Source organism: Bolinopsis microptera, chromosome 6 (assembly GCF_026151205.1).
Source record: "Bolinopsis microptera isolate Bmic1 chromosome 6, MBARI_Bmic_1.0, whole genome shotgun sequence".
In the NCBI taxonomy this organism is placed as follows: Eukaryota; Metazoa; Ctenophora; class Tentaculata; order Lobata; family Bolinopsidae; genus Bolinopsis; species Bolinopsis microptera.
The window spans coordinates 8,806,099-8,829,063 of record NC_087077.1 but is presented as its reverse complement, the minus strand read 5'-3'; the positions used below and the strand labels follow the sequence as shown (position 1 = coordinate 8,829,063).

General features: G+C 38.1%; 5 protein-coding genes across 7 annotated transcripts in view; 2 read left to right on the top strand and 3 right to left on the bottom strand.

The window, feature by feature from the left end:
• Positions 1-22,965, bottom strand: part of LOC134816912 (mucin-2-like) — a 765,431-nt gene that overhangs the window by 32,653 nt on the left and 709,813 nt on the right. The gene's annotated exons all lie outside the window — the stretch shown is intronic.
• The window catches only part of LOC134816936 (rab-like protein 2A), a 46,513-nt gene continuing 23,801 nt past the window's right edge, over positions 254-22,965 (top strand). The window contains exon 1 of the mRNA XM_063825994.1: positions 254-269. The gene's annotated coding sequence lies outside the window, so the exon portion shown is untranslated. The remainder of the gene's footprint in view (positions 270-22,965) is intronic.
• On the bottom strand, positions 1,296-6,226 carry LOC134817367 (cysteine-rich hydrophobic domain-containing protein 2-like). Its single transcript, XM_063826503.1, has 6 exons — positions 6,132-6,226; positions 2,953-3,098; positions 2,599-2,663; positions 2,247-2,303; positions 1,570-1,629; positions 1,296-1,346 (listed from the first exon to the last, which is right to left on the bottom strand). The coding sequence occupies exons 1-6, from the start codon at positions 6,224-6,226 to the stop codon at positions 1,296-1,298; spliced, it is 474 nt and encodes a 157-aa protein (XP_063682573.1).
• Positions 7,828-14,513, bottom strand: LOC134816924 (peroxisomal targeting signal 1 receptor-like). Its single transcript, XM_063825975.1, has 10 exons — positions 14,389-14,513; positions 14,154-14,254; positions 13,883-13,990; positions 13,616-13,757; positions 13,260-13,439; positions 13,012-13,151; positions 12,725-12,860; positions 12,348-12,487; positions 9,625-9,952; positions 7,828-8,367 (listed from the first exon to the last, which is right to left on the bottom strand). Exons 1-10 carry the CDS (start codon positions 14,463-14,465, stop codon positions 8,205-8,207), a joined length of 1,515 nt encoding a protein of 504 aa, XP_063682045.1. The 5' UTR covers positions 14,466-14,513; the 3' UTR covers positions 7,828-8,204.
• Positions 15,803-18,839, top strand: LOC134817366 (uncharacterized). The gene is made up of 3 exons (XM_063826502.1): positions 15,803-15,850; positions 16,359-18,297; positions 18,802-18,839. The coding sequence occupies exons 1-3, from the start codon at positions 15,803-15,805 to the stop codon at positions 18,837-18,839; spliced, it is 2,025 nt and encodes a 674-aa protein (XP_063682572.1).

The window sequence follows — 22,965 nt, the reverse complement described above, 5'->3', positions numbered from 1 at the left end:
ATAATAATACAATGTTACTCAACAAAGTTGAGCTCTATAAAACAACGATGAATCTTGAATGAAGATCAGCTCATGTGAATAATAAGTGATCACAATATCCTTAAAATGGATTGGAAATGAATTTAAAATCTTGAAACATATTTTGCTTGTTACATTCCAATGATAAGACCTGTTAGGGGACGGTGAATATTTCAGTTTTCTTTAAAATGAGAGATTTGTCATTAAAAAAAAACTAATTACAACGCTACAAATCTATTACATTTATTGAGTATTATGTAACGCGATAGAAATATTTTAAGCGGGTAATATCCTGTCCAAACCCAGGATACATAACATGAAGACTTTGCTGTAACTTTGTATGAAAAGCATTAATACGAATGGTTGTGGCTATATATGGTGATTGGTGAAAGGTATGTCCCTCTTAACGTATATCTAACAGTACAGTGACTAAGTTATATAAGGATATAGTATACTGACTTTCTATCAAACAACGCACGTTTATACAAAACTCAAACAATATAAGATAATATTATAGTACACACGTATCTATCTATTTGCAATCATCTCCTTTTTCACCTTTTTCAACATTTCCATGAACTTGAAATGATGTCTTGATAACACAATTATCAAGCTGTGTTTTAAATTTTACCAGCAAAGTTGCTTAAATTAACATATTAGAAATTACAAAATTGAGGCTGACTCACTATTCAGTGTTCAGTGTTTTTGTAAAAACTATCTTATAAATAAGAGATGATTGCACGAGTAATATCGAAATTCCTCCCAAGCATTAGATTGCCTAAAAGCTGAATAGTTCATTTAATAGAACAGAAACCCCAAACATATTTAAATATATAGTGAAGTATCTTGCTGATTTGCCAATATGAGTTAAGTTTAAAGATTACTATAACAGTACTTATAACATTATGACTTCTATCACAAAATGGCTTCATGTCTCCATGCATGGAGAATGCAGTGCTTCAGGAAGTCTAGAAATATGAAGCCAAGTCGATAAATCCCGTGAAATGGTGGCCAAGAACAATGAAGGAACGCAGAATTTTTCGCAGATATGTTTGGAATTTCTCCGCCTTTTATTTATGTATCTTACATCTTACATCTTTTCTAGCTCTTGTTACTCTGTGACCATGAGAAAATATGAAAACACTTTACAAAATATAAACACAGTCTCCTTGGCAAACTGCCAGCTATTTGATGACTGGACCCAATCTCACTTTTCTGTGACGTAATTATCCAATTAATTACGTAATTATGACGTCATAATATGCGTTGTCCCGGCGTCAGTCAACTGCTAAGATCTGATCTTGTCGTACTTTTTCCAGTATCAACACCTGTCGAATAAGAGTAATTGAATCAGCTCAGGAATCCTGTATCACCACCAACTCCCCCACCCCCCGTACAGCAAAGCTTTTCAGACACTCATTCCACTATTTACAGAATGCGACGTAATTAAGTATAATAAACTTAGAGTAAGGAGTATATGATTTTATTCAATGAAACAAAAGAACGTAGAAAGATATTTTGATGTCTATAAATGTAATTAAAATGACTTACATATTCTAACATGGGGCTTCTTTCACAGGGGAGTCTCCGCAGAATCCAATTCAGCCCAATCTGAAGATATAATTATGAATTCATAATAATTCACAATAATTGAAGTTTTGTTAAGTTGCAAGCCATGCCACAGGTAAGTGTAATAGACAACTTCACACATTTGATCAGGGTTCGCGGCAGAGGTCTGATGCAAGCTGGTCAGTCTCTCAAGCTGTCATAAGTACAGGATTTGTTGATCATGTACTCAGATCACACAAGTAACGCTGGTCTCATGCTCTACCAGATTAATGTGAAAATATCACCCAGCTTGATCAATACTTATTAGTTATCAGGTCCCTAATAAAACTGTCACCTACAGTAAACCTCCACTAGCCTGATTTTAGACTGACTTATGAGTAGTATTGTTTTAATACCCATATCATTTCTATCAAACACATAATTTCTGACTGAATACGGGACTAGACAGAAGTCAAACTTGTGTCACTAGCCCAGGAAAAAATCAACATTCTTTGAATCTTGTAACCAGCTCGATCAGAAAAGAGTCAACATGTAAAGAGGATTATTTTAAAAGTTGACCACATTATAATATTACCTTATATTATATATTATATTATATTATAATATTACCACATTATAATATTACCTTATTATATAATATTACCACATTATAATATTACCTTATTATACACTCTAGTGTTTTCCCAATCTAATATCTTCTTCATCTGACGTTTAGCCTGGAATAAGTGTGTGGACAGTGTGATCACTGTGAGTATAAGTTATTCCAATATTAGTAACTGGGCAACGCTTGGCGGAATTGGAGACATGATGAACTCCGAGCCAGATACAAGATAGCACGCAATGATCATAATATAATAGGCATGAATCCAGAATATGAAATTGGTATATTATTTTAAAATATTAAAATGAAACAAGGTCAATAAAAGTTTAATATACATTACAACGAAAATGTTGGAGACTGCAAAATACCTGTTTAAAACCACACAGAAATCAAGAAATGTAAGCACATACCTTATTGTTGAGGAGTAGTGGAGGTATCATTGTCATACCACATGAGCAACAACAACACAGACACCCTGGAATACAGGTCATAATGGGTAAAATTCTATTGGTTTAAACCAGTCGAGGTATGTTACTGATAATGACCTTTTAAAATGTTTTTTTAAAAACAACACCTCAATGCGGCGTTCAATAGCTTTAACCTATCCTGTTTGGTCTTTGGCCAAGAAAATTCGATAACATACGGTTTTAAAGATTTATCGTTGTATTTTATATATTAGTATTACCAATATATTTCTGAAAAATATGAAATATATTCTAGTACTGAAATATCAAGATAATTTCCAACCAGCACAAAAATCTCACCTAAAATGAGAGCTTTCCAAGTGAAGTCTATATTCTTCCGTAGTTCTTTGTTGATCTTGTTGATGGTTTCTGCGAATTCTTCTGGAGCTACTTTAGCAGTCAGTTGTGAGGGGTAGGAAGTATTGTACTTGTTACACAGACCAAATCTGGGGAAGAAGAACGTGTTATATAATTTAGTTTTTATCAGTATAATCGAGTAATAATAGTAATGCTGCTTTTTGTAATAACAATACTTACTGCAATTTCTATCGAAAATGTAACGTAGAAGTTGTGATGATTAAGAGGAAATTGAGGCAGCTGCTTTTAATCCTGACGGCATAAAACTCAAAAGTCTCATTTCTAAGTAAAAAGCACCAATAGTGTACATCATTAACACCCTAAAAACCAATTTTATAGTTTTATCAACAGCTGATTTTTTGGAAACATGCCAAAGTCGTGTTTTTATCGTGATACGAAGGAGAGCAAGCTGTTATTACTTTATTACCACCTGGTGACAATAACAGAACAACCTGTCTAGCAGCTCTTATTTCAAGTCAACCAGAACACAATTTTAATTAGATATTAATGAAATTGTGTTTTCTGAGGAAAAACAAAATATTTACTTGGCTAAATACATGGCTAGATAAAAGTTTAATATATCTGTTGCGGACTGGAATAATCGGGTGATATTTTGTATCTGAACATGTTTAGAAAAGTGTTGGGGCAGTATCCAAGAAGCCCGACCCTCTCCGGGGACTACTTATCACATGATGGTTAAAACAGATCATATGAATGGTATCGTAGATATATTGGTAGGGCTGGGACACATTTAATCTAGAAATCTGAAGTTTGTGGTTGATCATAATGAAAATCACGTCATTCTCTCACGTCTTTATGAGATATAACCGTATTGTGCCTGAAAACTTTGCACAATCACTATACTATCTTCACATGGGCCTGGGAACACTCTGATCAATCCATCCTCACTTAATCTTTAGACAATCCTTTCAGTGGTCAGCGATGAAAAAATCCCTATCACATCATTTCAACAGGGAATTATCAATCATATAATACTCCACGATGTGACCTAGTTTTAGAGGAACACGGCTTCATTGCCCATTTTTGGAGAAAAGTGGACGTAAAGCACGAACTCTGTTATCATTGACAAGTCAGGTGGGTTTTAAAAACCTTCCGCCCGTGGGAAGGGCTGAGTCTAGAGAGTTGTGCTTTGTTAAAAACTAAACTTCTTCAGATATCTTAACATCAAGCTTTAGATCATGATGTGAGGTGTTGTTGGGAGAACACTGTGTGTCCGTTAATCCAAACTGTACCCATATTTATGGAACTGTCTGTCTGTACTAATATCTGTGTCTGTACTAATTATATTTGTGTCTGTACTAATATATATGTGTCTGTAGTCAGACATATAACCGGATATGTCAACTACTGATATATAATACCAGTTAATAACAGCACATTTTACATCATCTCACTAATTATCAGAACAATAACTAGCAATTAAATATTATTATATGAATAACTCCTAACTAGACATATTATCATATCAGTAACTAGCTACTATATATAAATAAATACATATATATATATAAAATTAATAACTACTAACTAGCAGCTATAATAACTGCACTGTAATATAGCGAATACGCCACATGATACATGACGTTCAATACCGTGGACTTCAGGCTACATGTAGACAACCACTAATTACAGTATATAACCAATATGGCAGAGTAGTAGTAGTAGTAGTAGTAGCTAGTGTATACTGTAGTGGTACACGCCAGTGTGTAGATGCAGTAACAACGTGAGTAGAGTCACCGTAGTGTTACCATGGTACCGAGTAGAAGAATGCAGGAAGAATGTAGGAATGTGGGTAGAATGTGAAGTGTTTGTCCTGTGACCCGGCCTAATTGTTTACATTGTTATGGAGAAGTAAGGTCAGTAACATTGTATTACCATGTGTATTGGACACGCTAATAATAACTAATACACTATATTTAAGTTAATGAGAGAGTTGATGTTAACAACTTGTTTTTATTTACCACCATACTCTGATTGTTACCTAATTCCACCCTTGGAATGTTAGTTAAACTCTTCGTATTATTATTATGACGTTTACTTTTTTATCATTATCTCTCTGCGGTTCATTAAACTCAATTCCACAGAATTAATTATACCTTTACATGTGCTCACCACAGTTAGAGTGCATGTAACGTATAGTAATTATGTAAGAATACAGATCAGTGTACAGTGTATAATGTATAGTTAGCATGTATAATCAAGTATGTACACACACGATATATCTCCTACTGTGTGGATCAAGCTGTCATGGCGGACATGGAGCTTGTCACTGAGTTGTAAAATATACAGACGTCTCACTTGAAAGTTAAATCATATATATGTTTGGCAAAGTTTTAGCTGGATAAGACCATAGTAACGTATAGTGTATACGTTTGTAGTAAACAATTGTAATTTTCTTAATTCAGCTTGAGGTCACTTGCATTATCTGAAATGATCATTAGAATTTGAGAGTTAACATGAAGCTGTCTCACAAGAAACGTGGTATGTGGTGACACCTGAAATGTTATCATAAAGCCCTGGATCAGATGAAATGTAAGGCATGTAAGGAGTAGCGTAAGGAGTAACTATAATATAGAAAAGTGCAGTGTAATTCAATCACATAAAGACAAGCTCCCAGTTCAACAACCCCTCCCACCATGATCATCGTCAGACTATCATCACGCGAGAGTATCATATCAAAACTAATATTACACGTCCATGTCACATTTCTCTAGTATAGCTGTTAAAGAACACGGAGATCGGAGTATATTATAATCTATAATTATAACCACGCTCTCTCTTATTGGATGTAGATAGATCAGCCTTGTCAAACTCCAGGTCACATAATTAATTTATGATTATGTAATTATGGGTATAATTATGTAATGACGTAGATAATTACTTAATGACTCTTTGCTCGTAGTGATGTGAATGTACTCGTTCCTACAGGTCTTACAGATCAAGAGTTTTAATTGCGAAATTATCAGTAGCAACTGCCAACTACTAGTTTATAATAATAGCAAAATTCTTATTGAAAGAAAATTTGTTCACTAGGAGTTACACATTAAAAAATACAGGATATGCCCATAATTTAAACTAAAATATGTAAAATATGCACTTACATTGTTATGTTGCCACTGCACCGTATCAGAATGTTGTCGTCGTTTAGAAGTTCGTGCTGATCTGTACTCTCTATCTCATCTTGAACTTGCCACATCGCCTAATAAGTTAATTAGTAAATTAATTAGTTAGTTAATTGTAAGCCCTGCTGCACTTTCTGACGGGGTGGGGAGGGGTGTCTGAAAACTAAAATATTGCTGACGTAATATTATGTAAACGATCCCTTATCGCTAAATGTGTTGAACGTTACGTGTTGTCATGGTGTGTAAGTGGTGCAGTGTCAGCCCCGTAACCAATGTAACGGTTAATAAGAGTATTGAGTGTCATGAAGTTCACAGAAACACACAAGTTGAGTGTAAGATGGTAGAAAGTTAATAAATCGTGGAAATGTTGGAGAGGTATTTGTGTTTTAGATGTGCTTTTTCCCCGGTAAATTTCTATAGAACTCTGACAGACGAGATGTAAACTTCTCTCTTTCCCCTGAAACTATTTCTCTTACAACTCTTAGGGAGATTATTTCTAGCAGTCTCCAAACTATTCCCCTCAAATACTTTATACATTTCAAAGCTAATATCGAGGGTTAAGTGCCCTAAAAACAAAAACAATAGGATTATGGCTGCTCAAAGCTCGAGAAAATGATCCTATTAAACCACAAATCTACGTAGCTGAATAAACTATTCGCAGTGCCACGTAAAAATGTAAGTTTCAAGGAAAAAGGGTTCACTTATCCATCTCAGACTATAATAACGAGCACCAGTCGCAGTCATAAGAACTGAATATGGAACAAACAATTAATGAATCTGTCACTAAATAGAGGAATTCTATCAATTTTAATGCATTTCAGCTGCTTAATTGCGAACTGTCTGAAGTCTTTGTCCGTTCTCAATTAAAAACTGTTTACGAGAAAAAACAGATTCACAAATTAACCATGTTTGGATTCGGCGTTACATCAAACGAACATCTCAAAGGATAATAGCTAAAGTGTGGAAGCACTAAAAACACAAACAATAGAAAGCAGCCAGTAACATATCGGAATAGAGAAATACAAAATATACAAACAGCAGTAAGCCCAAGATACAATATTAAGAGAAAGTAGAGGAGGGAACAGCGTGGTGCTAACTTTACACCAGGGGGGTGACTGTCGAGATAATAGTCCCATCTAGCATAATTTGATAGACGTTTCGTGAAATTGGACAATTAGTTTGATAAGGAGTATTAAGGATGGCCTCTTTATATTGGACGATTAGACACAAACATGGAACAATTTACCCAAACTTAAGCAGCAGAGAGTACACAATACCGCACATAACATGTGCGGTATTTTGGTATGCTCCACGGTTGAGGGTATTCAGGACATGTCAAACAGGTGAAGATTTTAAATTCCACAACCACTTTTATCAAGAAACTGCTAATCACTGTTGATACTGCGAGGTATCAAAAGGGTAATAAGGGGGTTTTGATTGAAAGTTTGGTGGAAACATACGATAAAGTAGGCTCTGATTATCTAGTTAATTAGATAATTAGTTGACAGGTGGAGACTGAAAAGGGCAGGGCAAGGACCAGGGTGCGTCTGGTAGCTACATATTTGAAGTGAGTGAAATACCGTACTGTTATTCAATACTAGGAAACACAGCAATATTAAAATGAGGGAGAATCCTTTTATATGCACGAAATACGCAGAAAAATATGTACACCAAGTAACCAGATGAATATTTACCAATATCATGCTGTCAGGTTACTGATTTTGGATATTCAAATTTATATTCTAAAAATCAAAATATTCAAAAAACATTTATCAAACAAATTATCTCAAACTAAGTTTAAAATTTTATAGGTTAAATATCTGAAAACGGACAAAATATATATCCAAAGAAGAAACGTCACTTCACGAAGTTCTACAATATATAAAAATAGTTACACCATTATAGAAAAACACTTTATCCCCACTCCTTACCAATACACATTAAATACCGGCACAGGAAACTATTCTAAAACTTAAACGTCAAACTCAAATATCTAATACTAATACTATACATTCCATTTCCACAAATACACCTCCCGAGCATGAGCAGTGTCTACTCGATATTAAAAGCAGTGAGAAGAGGTTGAAGAGATCTGGTGTCGATGTGAACCAGTTCGTCGTAGTGACGAGCCAGTGACAGCGCCAGTCTGAGAGTCTGCCAAACTGCTGCGCTGTCTTGTTGCTTTAAACACGTTAGGAAGTGCTCTATTCCCTCCCTGCAAAATATAGTGCAGCTCAATAAACTGTTGTTCAATATACTGCAGGTTATGTCCCTGTAAAATATTACCTTATTTAATATACAGAGCAGGATCGTGATGATATATCTAGTGGAAATGAATGCAAACTGTAAGATGATTATTATATAATATAACATATTAAACTATATATTATCATATCATATAATATATAGTATTGCACGGATGACTACTCTTAGTCTTATAAAGTTGTAGCCCGTCATTCGATAAAGTAGGCCATTTATTAAAGTACGTCATTAACGAGAAAGTGAATTATTATACGTAAATCCGTTTGGCGACTTTAAGTTATAATTTTAATTCCATATTCGCAGACAAGTGGGCTCCGGTACATGTACTTAAGTTCGACACGCAATCTAGTTCGACACAGATTTACTGTCTGCTTTGGAATTACTTTGGGGAAGCTGTCATAACAGGGAAATATCCGAGAGCTGGGTGAAGATATCAAACTTCAAGCCTAGTTCATAATGTGTCAAAATAAGAGAGATTTTGGAAAAATTTCGACGCTTAATTATGAGAATTTACGGTAAATGACACGGCAAATAATTCACGATATCGATAATCTTTAAAGTAGCTATCGAGAAATGCATGTAACTGTAAAGGAATATTTGACGTTTCCGCGAAATTATCAATAAAAATGCAGAAATTTCAAAATTTTCCTTGATAAGTAGTCTAGTTCCAATGATTACCAAAAATGTGATGAAATAGTGTACACGACGAAACGTGAGACATAACAAAGTTACTTAGGAATGGAAATAAAGTCATTTGACAAACAAACAAAAACGCTGCGTTAAATGTTTAAAAATTAAAGAAAAAGTTGTCGTTTCTTATGCATTTTAAAATGTGTGGGTGAAATGCAAATGAAGATAAACTCATGAACCAGAAGCGATCTACAAAGCAATTAGTAAACAATAATTAGTTAACAATTAGTAAACACTACACAATTAATGTATCAGTCCACATAATATAACAATTGTAGAGTATCCCAGAGTATACACACAACGAAACGTGAAAGAAAAGAGCCGAACAGCCGTCAGAGTAAGACGTGACATCAAATATTTGATACCAGGTCCCCAGATAAAGTGGGTATCAAATATCACGTTAAACAGATAACTTTTGAGATCCCAAATACCGCTGTAAGTAAAACAATCTCACAGATTAGATTTCAGCGCGTTAACCTGCAAATTTACAACTAAAATAATGACAGCATCACCAGCTTACCTGTAAGCGTGAAGGTTCAAACAGGCTATCCCTAAGTTGTATCGCGCGCGGATGTATCCAGGAGAGAGACTGAGAGCGCGTCTGTACGCCTCCACGCTCTCACTGCTCCTATCCGAGTTAGCCAGTGTAGCACCTAATCTGTTCCACAACATGAAGTCCTGCGGCGACTTCCTGACTGCGTCCCCGAAGTGCTCTGCTCCCACGTGGGGCTCGTCCAACAAGCACGCGATGATTCCAAGCGCTGTGTGCACCTCTATGTCGGTGTTTGGGGTTCGAGGCAGAGAGCTGTAAGTGTTGCGTAACGTTACCGCGTTTACTGGTACATCTCCTGTTTAAAGACAAAGTTAATGTGCGGACCACCGTAGCAATGTTATCAAATATGAGCTGGTATTTATAGGTAGCTGCTACTTGAGGTTTTAACATTAACTCATCACTTAAAATCCTGAAAATATATAATATTACACAGTATGTTAACATGCGTACTTGAGAGAATCTCCTCGCGAAACAACGTACATAGTAAAACTAGCGCTGTGAGCAGAGCTGATAAACTAAACCCGTACTGTTGCCCAGACTACACTGTGTTCCTGGTATCGCGTGCCAATTGCTTGCGGAGGAGGTGCCAATTTATCTGACTAACTATATTATATTTTAAAAACTGTCGTGTTAAGAACAGGGATGGAGGGATGTGATAGTTCGTGATAGGGTTCAATCGCAGGACTGTACTTTTGCGTGTTATTCGTCTTTGAAGTTATAGGTCATCGTGTAAGAATCAAATTAAACGAGTTTTATTCATATGTAAATTACGAAACATTACTTTTGCGAAAGATATTAGCTCTTTTAAGTTGTGCATGGCCCGCCTGATCTATGTCATTGTTTGCCAATCAAGCCACATTACTGTTTGTAAAGATGCTAAAAAGCGTGATAGTCTTTAAGGGGAGATACACCAAAACCGTTTTTGCTCCGAACATCGATTTTATTTTATATTATTTTTAAATAGACAAAAAGAATAAGATTGTACACCTTCAAAAATTTTTAAAAATATTCCCTCATCGAGAAAAAAATTATTTTTCTTTTTCGAAAATTTTTAAAATTTGGAGAAGTCTGTCACTGTAATACCGATAGTTCGGCCATTTAAAAAGTTTTTTGGCTGATTTTTTTACTGAACATTACTTACACTCCGTACTAGAAGCCAATGAAAGGATTATATAATTGGACAATAAATGACCAAGTTACAGACCGAACAAGGTGAAAAAAGAAAAATTGGGATTTTTGCCTACCACCAAAGTTGTACATTTCACCACCCGCCCAGGTCATCAGATATCGCTTCAAAAATTCTTGTGAGTGTAGTTGATGATCATGGCAAGCGTTTTGGAACCGGATTTCTCTCAATTTTGAGTTTTAAGCTATGCAATGAGGCCTCAAACGACTTAGTAAAATTCATCGTAAAAAAGGGCAAAAAAGGCAGATTTAAGGCTTAAAATGCCTATAACTCAAAAAGTATCAGTTTTTTTGAAATAATTTTTACAGGATCGTAATCAGCTTGGTAAGACGAATCTTTTAGTACGACATTTATAATATTCAAAGCCACAAAATTTGTAAAAAAATGTGTACAATTTGTACAAAATTTATACAAGGGGGGACCCTTGTGTTCGAGCTAGAAAATTATTTAAGACAATTTGTCTTCTTAAAGCACCTATTTGGTACTAAAAGATTCGTCTTACCAAGCTGATTACGATCCTGTAAAAATTATTTCAAAAAAACTGATACTTTTTGAGTTATAGGCATTTTAAGCCTTAAATCTGCCTTTTTTGCCCTTTTTTACGATGAATTTTACTTAGTCGTTTGAGGCCACATTGCATAGCTTAAAACTCAAAATTGAGAGAAATCCGGTTCCAAAACGCTTGCCATGATCATCAACTACACTCACAAGAATTTTTGAAGCGATATCTGATGACCTGGGCGGGTGGTGAAATGTACAACTTTGGTGGTAGGCAAAAATCCCAATTTTTCTTTTTTCACCTTGTTCGGTCTGTAACTTGGTCATTTATTGTTCAATTATATAATCCTTTCAATGGCTTCTAGTACGGACTGTAAGTAATGTTCAGTAAAATAATCAACCAAAAAACTTTTTAAATGGCCGAACTATCGGTATTACAGTGACAGACTTCTCCAAATTTTAAAAATTTTCGAAAAAGAAAAATATTTTTTTTCTCGATGAGGGAATATTTTTAAAAATTTTTGAAGGTGTACAATCTTATTCTTTTTGTCTATTTAAAAATAATATAAAATAAAATCGATGTTCGGAGCAAAAACGGTTTTGGTGTATCTCCCCTTAAGTCTTACGAATTCGTTTAGTTCTGTATAACTGTTCTGGGTAGTGACTGATGATATGTCAAATCATGTCAAAATTTGGAACCAAACCGAACGATTTTGCCTCGTGACGACTATATTGTATAATATGGGCGGGTCAAAGTGCCTTTCATTAAAAGTTTCGTAAGTAGCCAAAGTTAAACAATGATAATTTATATGATTCTAAAATCCCCTTCTCGTCAATCCAAATGATTGAATAGAAGAAGTCGAAAGTGCTGTAAATCTCACAAAAAAAACTACAATTTCAAGTCTCAAGCTTTTAGCGATTAGCTTTTTGTGGCTGTGTCATATTGCTCCACTCCCATCACGTGATGGAACTATAAATAACCACAAAAGCCCTCAACCAGTCCCACCTTTTGTGAGAGCTCCAGGGTGAGAAACTTGAAGCCACTTTGCAAGGCAGTCAGTTGACGTAGGGTACTTGTATTCGTTCAGGTAGCTAGCAGCTAATCCTAACAGTGTGGAGGGGTAACACATGTCGTCCTCTTCTACTCTGAAGTTATGGGGGAACCATCGTCAAATGGGGGTGGATTGAGAATAGCTTACTAGTTAAAATATCCTATTATAACAGGATAAATTGTAGAGAAAGGGCCGAAGAGCAATGTCGCATGTCGTATCTAAAATACATAATATAATTAAATAACGTTTTAAGATCATAATTAGGTCACACAAATTTAAACGCGACACGATGGCTTGCGGAGGAGGGTGGCCTGATTTAGTAACCACATACTTGTTGAAAGCACTGATAGCCTGGGGTTCGTTCTCGCTCTGTTGGTGACACAGTCCCAGGTAATACCACGCTTCACCACACTGCTTATCTAGCTGCACTAACGTCTCGAATATAGAGATAGCAGACAGTAGATCACCTGTCGGGAGTTCAGCTGTTGTTATATTTGGTAGTAAGATCATTATGTAATAAAGCGTGATATTCTGAGGCATTTAAGTGAGGGTAACTTGGAAATTAAAAGGGAATAGTGATTAGTGATGGTAAAAATTTATGAATCTCATTTCAATCACCTCGTTTGATCATGTCAATGCCCATATCGATATTACTGGTGGAGTCCTGAGTCTGAGTCACGTACTCATATTCTGTATCTACTTTCTCCATATCTACTCTGTCTTGTGCAGTTAACTCGTTGCTGACTTCTCTTCCTAACCTGGTGAGAGTTCAGTTTCACTTCGAAATATGTTTATTTTAATACCTTAACTTTAAGTACAGGTCTTTAAAACTTTAAAACGAATTTTGATGTTTATTAAAAAGTTACCTGAACTCTCGTATCCACTGTTCTACGATGTTTTCTGCCTCAGAAAGATTCTCAACTTTTATCACATCGTTAAGGTGGAAATCTTTTAACCATTCCTCTGCTAGCTCGTGGGAGAGTTCAACATCAACAACTTCCGACGCTCTGACTTTAAGGAGTACCTCGGGGTGGAATCTTCGGATCCTAATGCAGAATGGGTTGCTCAACAATTATCATCAACAATAAACAATGAGCAACAAGAACAGGTCACGGCTATTAAGTGCTAATATTATGATATGAGGATGTTCTACTTAGCTATGCCCAGGAATTTGAGCATGTTGGGTTACTGTATTAAATAGGTGAAGTAACTCGTAATTTACCATTCCGCAAAGTTTCTGTTCTGAAATTGTCTATGGTCTGGTTCTTGTCTCTCTTGCGAGAATCGCTGGTGAGGTCTCCAGAAATATTGTGAAGGAGGTACAATTGAGGATGCTTCCCGTTGAGTACCACTAAATTCTGAAACTGTTTAGTAGTATGAATAGTAATATTAGTTGAACAGTTGGTGTATAATTTCAGTTTAGGTTTGAGGTATGATGTGGCTCTTTTGTTGTTCCTTTTTCTCTCAACATCCTGTCATCCATACTTACAGTATTGGTTCAGAGATTTCGTCTTAAGTAGGGGCTGTTTGGAGGCACTTTGAATAAGCGGCACATGTACATGTTGAAACTGACTAAAATCAGATTGGTTTGCTTGAACTGAAAACACTTTTATCAATACATAATTTGTACTATCATAAAAAATCATTATTATCTAGGGATATTGATATGCAGAATACAGACACGATTTTAAGATAAAATATAACGTTCAAAATTTAAGAGCTCGAAATTGATCACCAGCTGATCATGGCTATCTATTTACCTGCTGAACTAGAGTCAAGTTGAACATTTTCCACTTGTTTCAGTAGATCTGAGATGTTATGTGAACTGCAACTGGGATTGTTGCCATATCTCTTATCAGCCCTAAAAGAGATCGCGTTATCATGGTATTTATTGTGATACATGATAATAATATATTTAATAATATGTTGTATTGTTATTCATGAACATAAAGTCAAATTTCTCATTAAAATTATAGATTAAAACTTTAAATATACCTTCCGGCTGCTCTATAATTGTTGGCTAAAGAAACCAACGGATTTGGTCCACCACATGCATCTGCAGATAGAGTCATCTAATAAACGTTAGCCACATTCACATTCTAAAATTTGTATTTTATTATCTAATTTAAAATATCATTTGACATGAGTTATCCATAACACTGTACTCATGCAATCATAAAATATAAGGGTAGATTCGTTAGGATTTAAAGCATATCAGAGGAATCAAATAATCTCAGTAAAATAAGTTCAGTATTAGATGTTAAATATTTCTATTTCATACACTGATATTAATTGGGCACATTATATCATATCTGTACCTAAACTATAAAACTCACAAAAAGGGTCACACAAAATCTGTACCAAAATCTACAAATAACGTCAATAAAAATTTGCTAATTTAACTAATTGAAAGACTAAATAGTCATGTTCATGACTTTCTACCAGCCAAAAATTCACTCAATAACTGCTGAGCAGCAGTACTGGGCATCATAACCCCATCTTTCACATCTTCTTCAAGTTTCTTTTGAAATTCTGTAATTGTATTATCTCTCTTGAAGTGATCCATGAGTTCATATTGGACGTGATCCCACAGCCATGAAACCCTTTGTCTCCTCCTCCTATCATAATACTTTCCAGTTGATATCATTTCTTTTTGAAACTCCAGCATTTCATCCCATGCATCTGAAATACCTTCTCCATTGAGAGCTGATACAGTAAGAACAAATGGTTTCCAACTTGTGTCGTCATGGTTACGAAGTAGCCTTAGAGCTCGTGAATACTCAGTCTTTACAAGTCTTGTAGCTGTTTTTAGGTTTCCATCAGCTTTGGTAACAATAATCATGTCTGCAACTTCCACGATCCCTTTCTTAATACCCTGTAATTCATCACCAGAGCCAGGTGGTATAAGTAAAACAAACAAATCAGTCATGTTTGCTACTGCAATCTCACTCTGCCCAGCCCCAACAGTCTCCACAATAATAACATTGTAACCAGCTGCTTCACATAGTTGAATAGCATTGCTAGTAGCTCGGGCCACTCCCCCAAGATGTCCTCTGTTTGGCGATGGCCTTATATATGCTGATTTGTGTACAGAGAGATGTTGCATTCTTGTCTTGTCTGCTAGTAAAGATCCTCCAGACCTAGTTGATGAAGGGTCAACTGCTAACACAGCTAATTTGTTGTTAAGCTCAGCTAAATGTAATCCAAGAGCTTCAATAAATGTAGACTTTCCAGCCCCCGGTGGTCCAGATATTCCTATTCTGAGTGATGTATTCTTCAAATTGTGTTTCAAAACAGATGACATAAGATTGGCTGCCTCTATCTTGTGTTTATCAAGACTAGACTCAGATAAGGTAATAGCCCTGGCTAGAGCTGCCCTCTCCTTGGAGATAAGAGGATTGAAGAGAGGATGGACCTGACCATTGCTTACATTTCTTGTGCAGGATTTGCACAAACCGTAAGAATAGACTATTTTGGTGTTGAACATTTTCATCTTGTTCATGATATACTGAAATGAGGGAGTTCTATTCAAGAAAAATCAATTTATTAAGACATGCCATTACATGAACATGTGCCTTGATTTTCATCACAATGAAAAGAGTATAGTAAATTTAGGGGTGAAGAAAATTCAGATTTGATTTTTTATCCTGGGGGAAGCATGAAATGTTTAATAAAATAAAGGAGATTATCTCACCATAACAACAGAAATAACGATAAAGTTAAATAGTACCTCATGTCACATATCATTCCTGAAAGCCTGCCGTGATCACTCACTCATCCCTAAGGGACTCAGACTCACCAACCCACTATCCACCAAACGCTCAACTGAAGTCCTCACTCACGCATCTAACCTCCTCATCACTGAAAGACTCAACCACTATCGCCTCAAATATGCACAACACAAACGCACTTATGAGCACAACCTCAGACACATAGAATCACTCATAACCCCTCAATATTTTCAGAAACTAGGACACCTCAACACCAAAAAATCCTCATACACCCACAGAAAACAACTCCTTACTCACCAAAAGAAGTTCGCGGTACTACTCTCAGAATACGACACCCCGTTCCTCTCACCCTACGACACTCTTAAAACGCTCGACATACCCTCTCCCACATTTCATGGTCCCCTCCTCAAGACCTCACCTACCCCCAAGAAAGACACCACAGCCAAAACAGTGATCAACCTCTCTGGACAGACCCTCTCCACAGCTGAAACTGACGTCCTCTCCCTTGGACTGAAGTTCGTCCCGACACCCACCTCAGATCCTACCCCCGACCTGGCTCCCCTCATACAGAATATCACTAAACAACTAGGAGAAGGCATGGAAGCCTCAGCCACATATCAGGTCACCTCTGTATTATCTAAATTTGACAATAAACGTGACATGACCACCGACAATTTGACTCCACAACAACGTACCGCTCTTAAATCTTTAAAATCTAAGAAATCTGAATTGAAATTTCTTCCTGCTGATAAGGGCAACGCCACTGTTGTACTGACTCACGATCAATACATAACCAAAGTTACCGACCACTTATCCTCAGGTAGTTACACCCTCCTAACGAAAGACCCCACTCAATCCGTTACCACTAAACTACAGAAAGTCCTCAAGAAACTACACACCGACAAGAAGATCACGACCGACCTATACCACAAGATGCGCAACCTACATCCTAGATGGCCTCAACTTTACGGACAACCTAAGATACACAAACCCGGCGCACCTATCCGTCCCGTAGTCAGCTTCTACAACACCCCCCTCCAAGCCCTCCACAAAGTCCTCGCATCTTTCCTCAAACCCCTAGCCCAGAACCCCTTACGCCTCAAAGACTCTTCCGACTTCAAACATCGCTTCGACTCCTCTCTCAATCCCTCCTTCCACTACCACGCCTCCTTAGACGTCCAATCCTTGTACACCTCCTGTGACATGCGCCTAGCCCTCAAAACTGTCATCTCCTCCTTTGAACAGAACCCCTCTCGTCTTCCCTCCAATGTCACCACCACCACCATAGGCTCCCTTATCAACTTTTGCCTTGACAACTCATACCTTGAATTCAACGGCTCCTTCTACTCCCAAGACGAAGGTGGTACAATGGGATCCCCCCTCATTGTTGAACTAGCTGAAATCCGCCTTGCTGAAATCGAGACCTTAGCTTTATCCTCATGTCCTGACCCTCCGAACACTTACTCCCATTTCGTTGACGACGGCCTTGGATCTTTCAGAGACAGAAACCACGCAGAATCCTTCCTTACATTCCTTAACTCCCTTACTGAAGACCTCAACTTTACCCAAGAACATCCCTCTACAGACGGAACTATACCCTTCCTTGACGTTCTCATCCACCCTGACAAATCCACATCAGTCTACAGAAAACCCACCCACACCAACCTCTACACCAAGTACTCCTCCTGCACCACCAACTCATCTAAGAACGCAGTCATCCGATCACTGACCAGAAGAGCCCACAACATCTGCTCACCCCAACACCTTGACGACGAACTCCAGACAGTACGACACGTTTGCCTCCAGAACGGCTTCCCTCCTCACCGCATCACCACCATCATGGACGAAGTACAACGGAAATTCACCAACCCCTCTCGCCACCAATCCCTAGCCTCATTCAACCGACAGACCCGTGAACATGCCCTTAGTGTTTCTCTTCCTTTCCATCCCTCCCTATCCAAACCCATCTCCAAGATACTCGGACAACACGACATCAAAGTCACCCACTCCTCTGCTACCTCCCTCCGCAACCTCCTCACCAAAACGAAGACCACACCCCCTACTCACCTCACTCCCAACACCATCTACGAAATTTCCTGCTCACAGTGCCCCTCCAAATACGCCGGACAGACCTACAGACCCTTGGTCCACCGCATGAAAGAACACGAACGATGTTACAGACTCAACAACGCCATCGACGAATCCACAGACAGAATCAAATCAGCCCCTGCACATCATGCCCTGACCACCGGCCACACCATCTCCTGGAACAACATCGAAGTCCTCAAATCCCTCACCTCACGCTCCCAACTTGACCTCACAGAACACGCAGCTATACAAATACGACAACCAGCTATGAACAGAACAGACCGCGCACCCAAATGTAGTTCCCTCTGGGACCCCATTCTTCCTAAAATTGCCAAATCCTTAAAGTCCAGACCATCTGGCATTTCCTTCTCAACCTCAACAGAAGACTAAATTTTTATTGACATTGTACTGTAATTTTCACTTTCCCACCCACACCTCCCCCACCCTCCATCCCTGACACCACTCAATCACATATAAGCATTGTCCACCACATCACATTCAGCTGACGACGATTAACACATGTTTATTGAAAGCTTCTACAAGTTAAATCATCGTATCTCTTATATGTTTTTAACCCAACTCCACTCAGTTTTAAATAGTACAGCTAACAGGGAGTGTGAATGTTGAGAAGATTAATACCTTAATTTGTGAAAGATTTTTTTAAACTGCTGACGTCGATGGTTGCTTTGCAGATCTCTAATTTCTTCAAGGAAAATTGATTATACTTACAGACAGATGATTAAACAGATGTTACAGTCTAATTACTGAGAACATGAATCATAGGTTATCATTATTCATATTTCATAATTCAATAGAGTTTTCGGTACACTCCAATGTAGCTTATTTTTTAATTTTTTATCAAGACACCTCTTTTACTTCGGTGTATTCCAACAGCCACATTGTTACACAAGTGCAACCAACCAATTACAGGAAGCCGAAGGATTTGTTTTTAGCCAGTGACGGTTCAGGTAGTGTGTACCATACTTTCTTTGCCCAAGACTTTGCTGCAATGTGCAGCTCCTCATTTAACCCTCACACCCGATTTCTCGAGTATTCGGCTGAGTAGACCGGGGGGCTGCATAGACCACTCAGGATCCTTAGCTGAACGTCAACGACTCTCACCCCACGACCAGGCAGACAGTGGGATTCGAACCCGCAACCTTACGATTGTAAAGCTGGCGTTCTAACCAACTGCGCTACCTGGCCCTAAAAATATAAAATAAACATTAATTGATAAATGTTCCCTTTAAATTTATACTGAAGGATGCCCCTACAAGATCTATCAAGCAATTGTGTGATGTAGACTTATTAAGATAGGTCAGTACATTTGCCTACAGCATAGGCCATGATACAGTCGACAATGCAAGTAATGTGCAACATGGTGGGTGACTTGGTTTATCTCACGAATTTTTGCAATAATTGAAATTTAAAATGTCGGCAGCATTCAACTGAACTGAGCTGCTCTACAATCAGTAATATGGGTATCTACCTAGTTTGAAAAAGCTTTAAAATGTCGCAAAAATAGCGTCATAGCTCGCAAAATACTTTTTGTACTGACATGTCAATCGGCGATCGCGCTTAGCACATTTTCATTGAGCAAACAATTCTCATTGTTGCAAATTGCATCACTATTTAACCTGTTTGGGATTCGAGATAACTCGAGTGGGAAATCGTGTCATGAGATAGGTGATATGATGCGGATAATTGTGAACATGAAACTGTATAGTACACACCTTAATGCTCAGATGTAAAGTAAAAGTAAAGTAAAGTAAAAATTATGACATGTACATAGCATCATCACTAATGTATGTTATAGGGGGGCGCCAACCAGTGGCGTAGGACATGTTCAAACCTGGTTGGTGGTTTTGTTTCATTTTTTCAAAAAACTGAAACTACTGACAAAAACTAGACCCTTTGACTGAGGGCACCCTTGAATCAGAAATTTTGTAACATATTCAGGTTCTGAGATATAGCAGTTTAGTTGGGGGCCCTGGATATTGAATTTTGTAACGCACTTCCGCGTTACACTTTTTCAATGGGTTGTTAGAGAAACTTGTGAATAGTTTTTGAAGTTCAGACCAGTTTTTCTAGGTCACAAAGGGTTCCATCAACCATATTCTTGACCAAATTTTGTCCTTGGGCCCAAAACATTGAATTCTACATAACACTATAATATAAAAGTTTAAATTATTATTATTTTATTTATATTTATGTTTTGACTGCCAAGCTCATATATCTGGAATATTCAATATATTTTTGTATTGGTAACATGGTTTTTAGATTCTCATACAGAATTCTGAAGCAATCCTTATTCGTATAATTTGATAAAATGGCTGCGGAACTTGAATAAAGTAATATTAGAAAGTAAATGTATAGAGTATGTATCCTAGTGTAAGGGGTATTAGGCAAGCTATATTATAGTTTTTGAAGTTCAGACCAGTTTGTCTAGGTCATAAAGGGTTCCATCAACCATATTATTGACCAAATTTTGTACTTGGGCCCAAAACATTGAATTTTGTAACGTTTTAATGCCATTTCAGTGGATAAACTCGTTAGCTCTGACCTCGTCTGACGTTTTAATGTTACAAATTTCAATATATTGGGCCCAATTTCTATTTTCTATACAATTTGGTATTTAGATTAAAAGTTTTTGCATATCCAACCTTTAATCTATTTAGCTTTATTCATTTGATTAAATTTACCGCGTTCTGTCGCGGATTGTCAATTTAAATTGTTACAAAATTCAACAATTTGGTCCCAATCACCATTTTTGAAAATTTGTAAAGTTGTTTCATGTTTTTATTTGAATGCATCAACCAACTTAAAACCAATACTAGATCAAACAACTCTGTATAACATACTCATTTGTAACCATGTTACGTTATTCAAAGAAATGGGCCTTTTATTGATTATGAACCATATACCAAGATTGTGGTAATGCCTTTATACAAGAATTGCTGCACTAATAACCTGGTTTAAGAGTAAAATACATATCCTACACTAGCTGTGGTTACTATAAAGATATCATGATGTTACAAAATGTCCATTTTGAGCCTTATAATGAAGTCGAAAGTGGGTCTTTTTTCATTCCACAGCTAAGCAATAAATAATTGGCTGAACCATTGAAAAGTGTAACCAAATGTTACATTTTTCAACATAACTGGGCCATTTTACAATATTATTCATAGCCGATGACCAAAGACCATTTGTTATGACAATTATAATCATCTCTGAAAGTTTAAAGACCATTGAGTAATTATAAATGGACTTATTGTAAAAATGAGATAATTGCCCATTTTGGCAGTGAAACAAAACCACCAACCAGGTTTGAACATGTCCCGTAACGAAGGGCCCCGCCAACCCCGCATTGTGGGGGGGGGGGGGGGGGGGGGGCGCCATCTTAGGGGGGCGCCAAATCGTTGTTTGAATGTGGGAGAATTTGGAAAAAATTAACTACGGTACTAGCAAAACTGTGCGTTTTGCTCTAAAAACACACATTTTTAGAGATTTTACCGGCGTATCCTCTAAAATCAGCTAATGTGAGAGACGCCAAAAGGGGAGGGGGCGCTAACAGGGAGGTGCTTTTTCAGCGGGGGCGCCAACAGGCAACGTTACGCCACTGGCGCCAACACTCAACAGGCAACGTTACACCACTGATATGAAGGAGGCGGATGGGGTTGGAGTGATGAATTGATCAGTACGTCTTGATGATCTGTAAAATAGATGTAGGAGTGGGACTGTACGAGGGATTCTAATTTATTGATTTTGAACATTTCCAATAAACATGTGTGTTTATACAAACTATGTACGGTTAGTAAACCCTTTTTGGGGGGGGTGTCATGTCCGTCTATGTCCGCCTATGTCCTGTCCTTTTTGGATTCTATGAGACAACGGACGTGTTTTTTGGGACATGGGCGGACATGGGCGGACACGGACGGACATTGGCGGACACGGACGGACATTGGCGGACTCGGACGGACATTGGCGGACCCGGACGGACATTGGCGGACTTGGACGGACATTGGTGGACATTAGCGGACATTGGTGGACATAAGCGGACAAACATTTTGAGGACTGAAGAGTACTGAAGAGTACTGAGGAGGATGGCTGAGGAGGATGGCTGAGGAGGATGGCTGAGGAGGATGGCTGAGGAGGATGGCTGAGGAGGATGGCTGAGGAGGATGACTGAGGCGGATGACTGAGGAGGATGACTGAGAGGGAGGAGAATGATCAGGAAGACACAGGAGGAGGAGGAGGAGGAGGAGGACCCAGAAGGAGGACCTAGGAGGAGGAGGAGGAGTAGGAGGAGAACTGAGGAGGATGACTCAAAAGGAGGAGGACTCAGGAGGAGGACTGAGGAGGACTGAAAAGGAGGAGGACTGAGGAGGATGGCTGAGGAGGATAGCTGAGGAGGATGACTGAGAGGGAGGAGGAGGAGGAAGAGGAGGAAGAGGACTGAGGAGGAGGAGGAGAAGGACTGAGGAGGAGAAGGAGGACCCAGGAGGAGGAGGACCCAGGAGGAGGAGGACCCAGGAGGAGGACCCAGGAAAAGGCCCCAGGAGGAGGAGGAGAACTGTTGAGGACTGATGAAGAGGACTGAGGACGAGGAGGAGGAGTAGGAGGAGGACTGAGGAGGGGAGGAGGAAGAGGACTGGGGAGGATCAGGAAGACCCAGGAGGACCCAGGAGGAGGAGGAGGAGGACTGAGGAGGACTGTGGAGGAGGACTGACGATGACTGAGAATGAGGAGGACT

Coding starts and splice junctions, on each gene's coding strand:
- LOC134817367 (XM_063826503.1), bottom strand. CDS start 6,226: ATGTGGCAAGTTCAAGATGAGATAGAGAGTACAGATCAGCACGAACTT. Junction 3,099..6,131: donor TGCAGTGGCAACATAACAAT/GTAAGTGCATAT, acceptor CTTCTTCCCCAG/ATTTGGTCTGTGTAACAAGT. Junction 2,664..2,952: donor TTGGAAAGCTCTCATTTTAG/GTGAGATTTTTG, acceptor CCTGTATTCCAG/GGTGTCTGTGTTGTTGTTGC.
- LOC134816924 (XM_063825975.1), bottom strand. CDS start 14,465: ATGACTCTATCTGCAGATGCATGTGGTGGACCAAATCCGTTGGTTTCT. Junction 13,991..14,153: donor ACTTGACTCTAGTTCAGCAG/GTAAATAGATAG, acceptor AAGTGTTTTCAG/TTCAAGCAAACCAATCTGAT. Junction 13,440..13,615: donor AACAGAAACTTTGCGGAATG/GTAAATTACGAG, acceptor ATTCTGCATTAG/GATCCGAAGATTCCACCCCG.
- LOC134817366 (XM_063826502.1), top strand. CDS start 15,803: ATGGACCTGACCATTGCTTACATTTCTTGTGCAGGATTTGCACAAACC. Junction 15,851..16,358: donor GTGCAGGATTTGCACAAACC/GTAAGAATAGAC, acceptor CAATATTTTCAG/AAACTAGGACACCTCAACAC. Junction 18,298..18,801: donor CATGAAAGAACACGAACGAT/GTTACAGACTCA, acceptor AACTCCACTCAG/TTTTAAATAGTACAGCTAAC.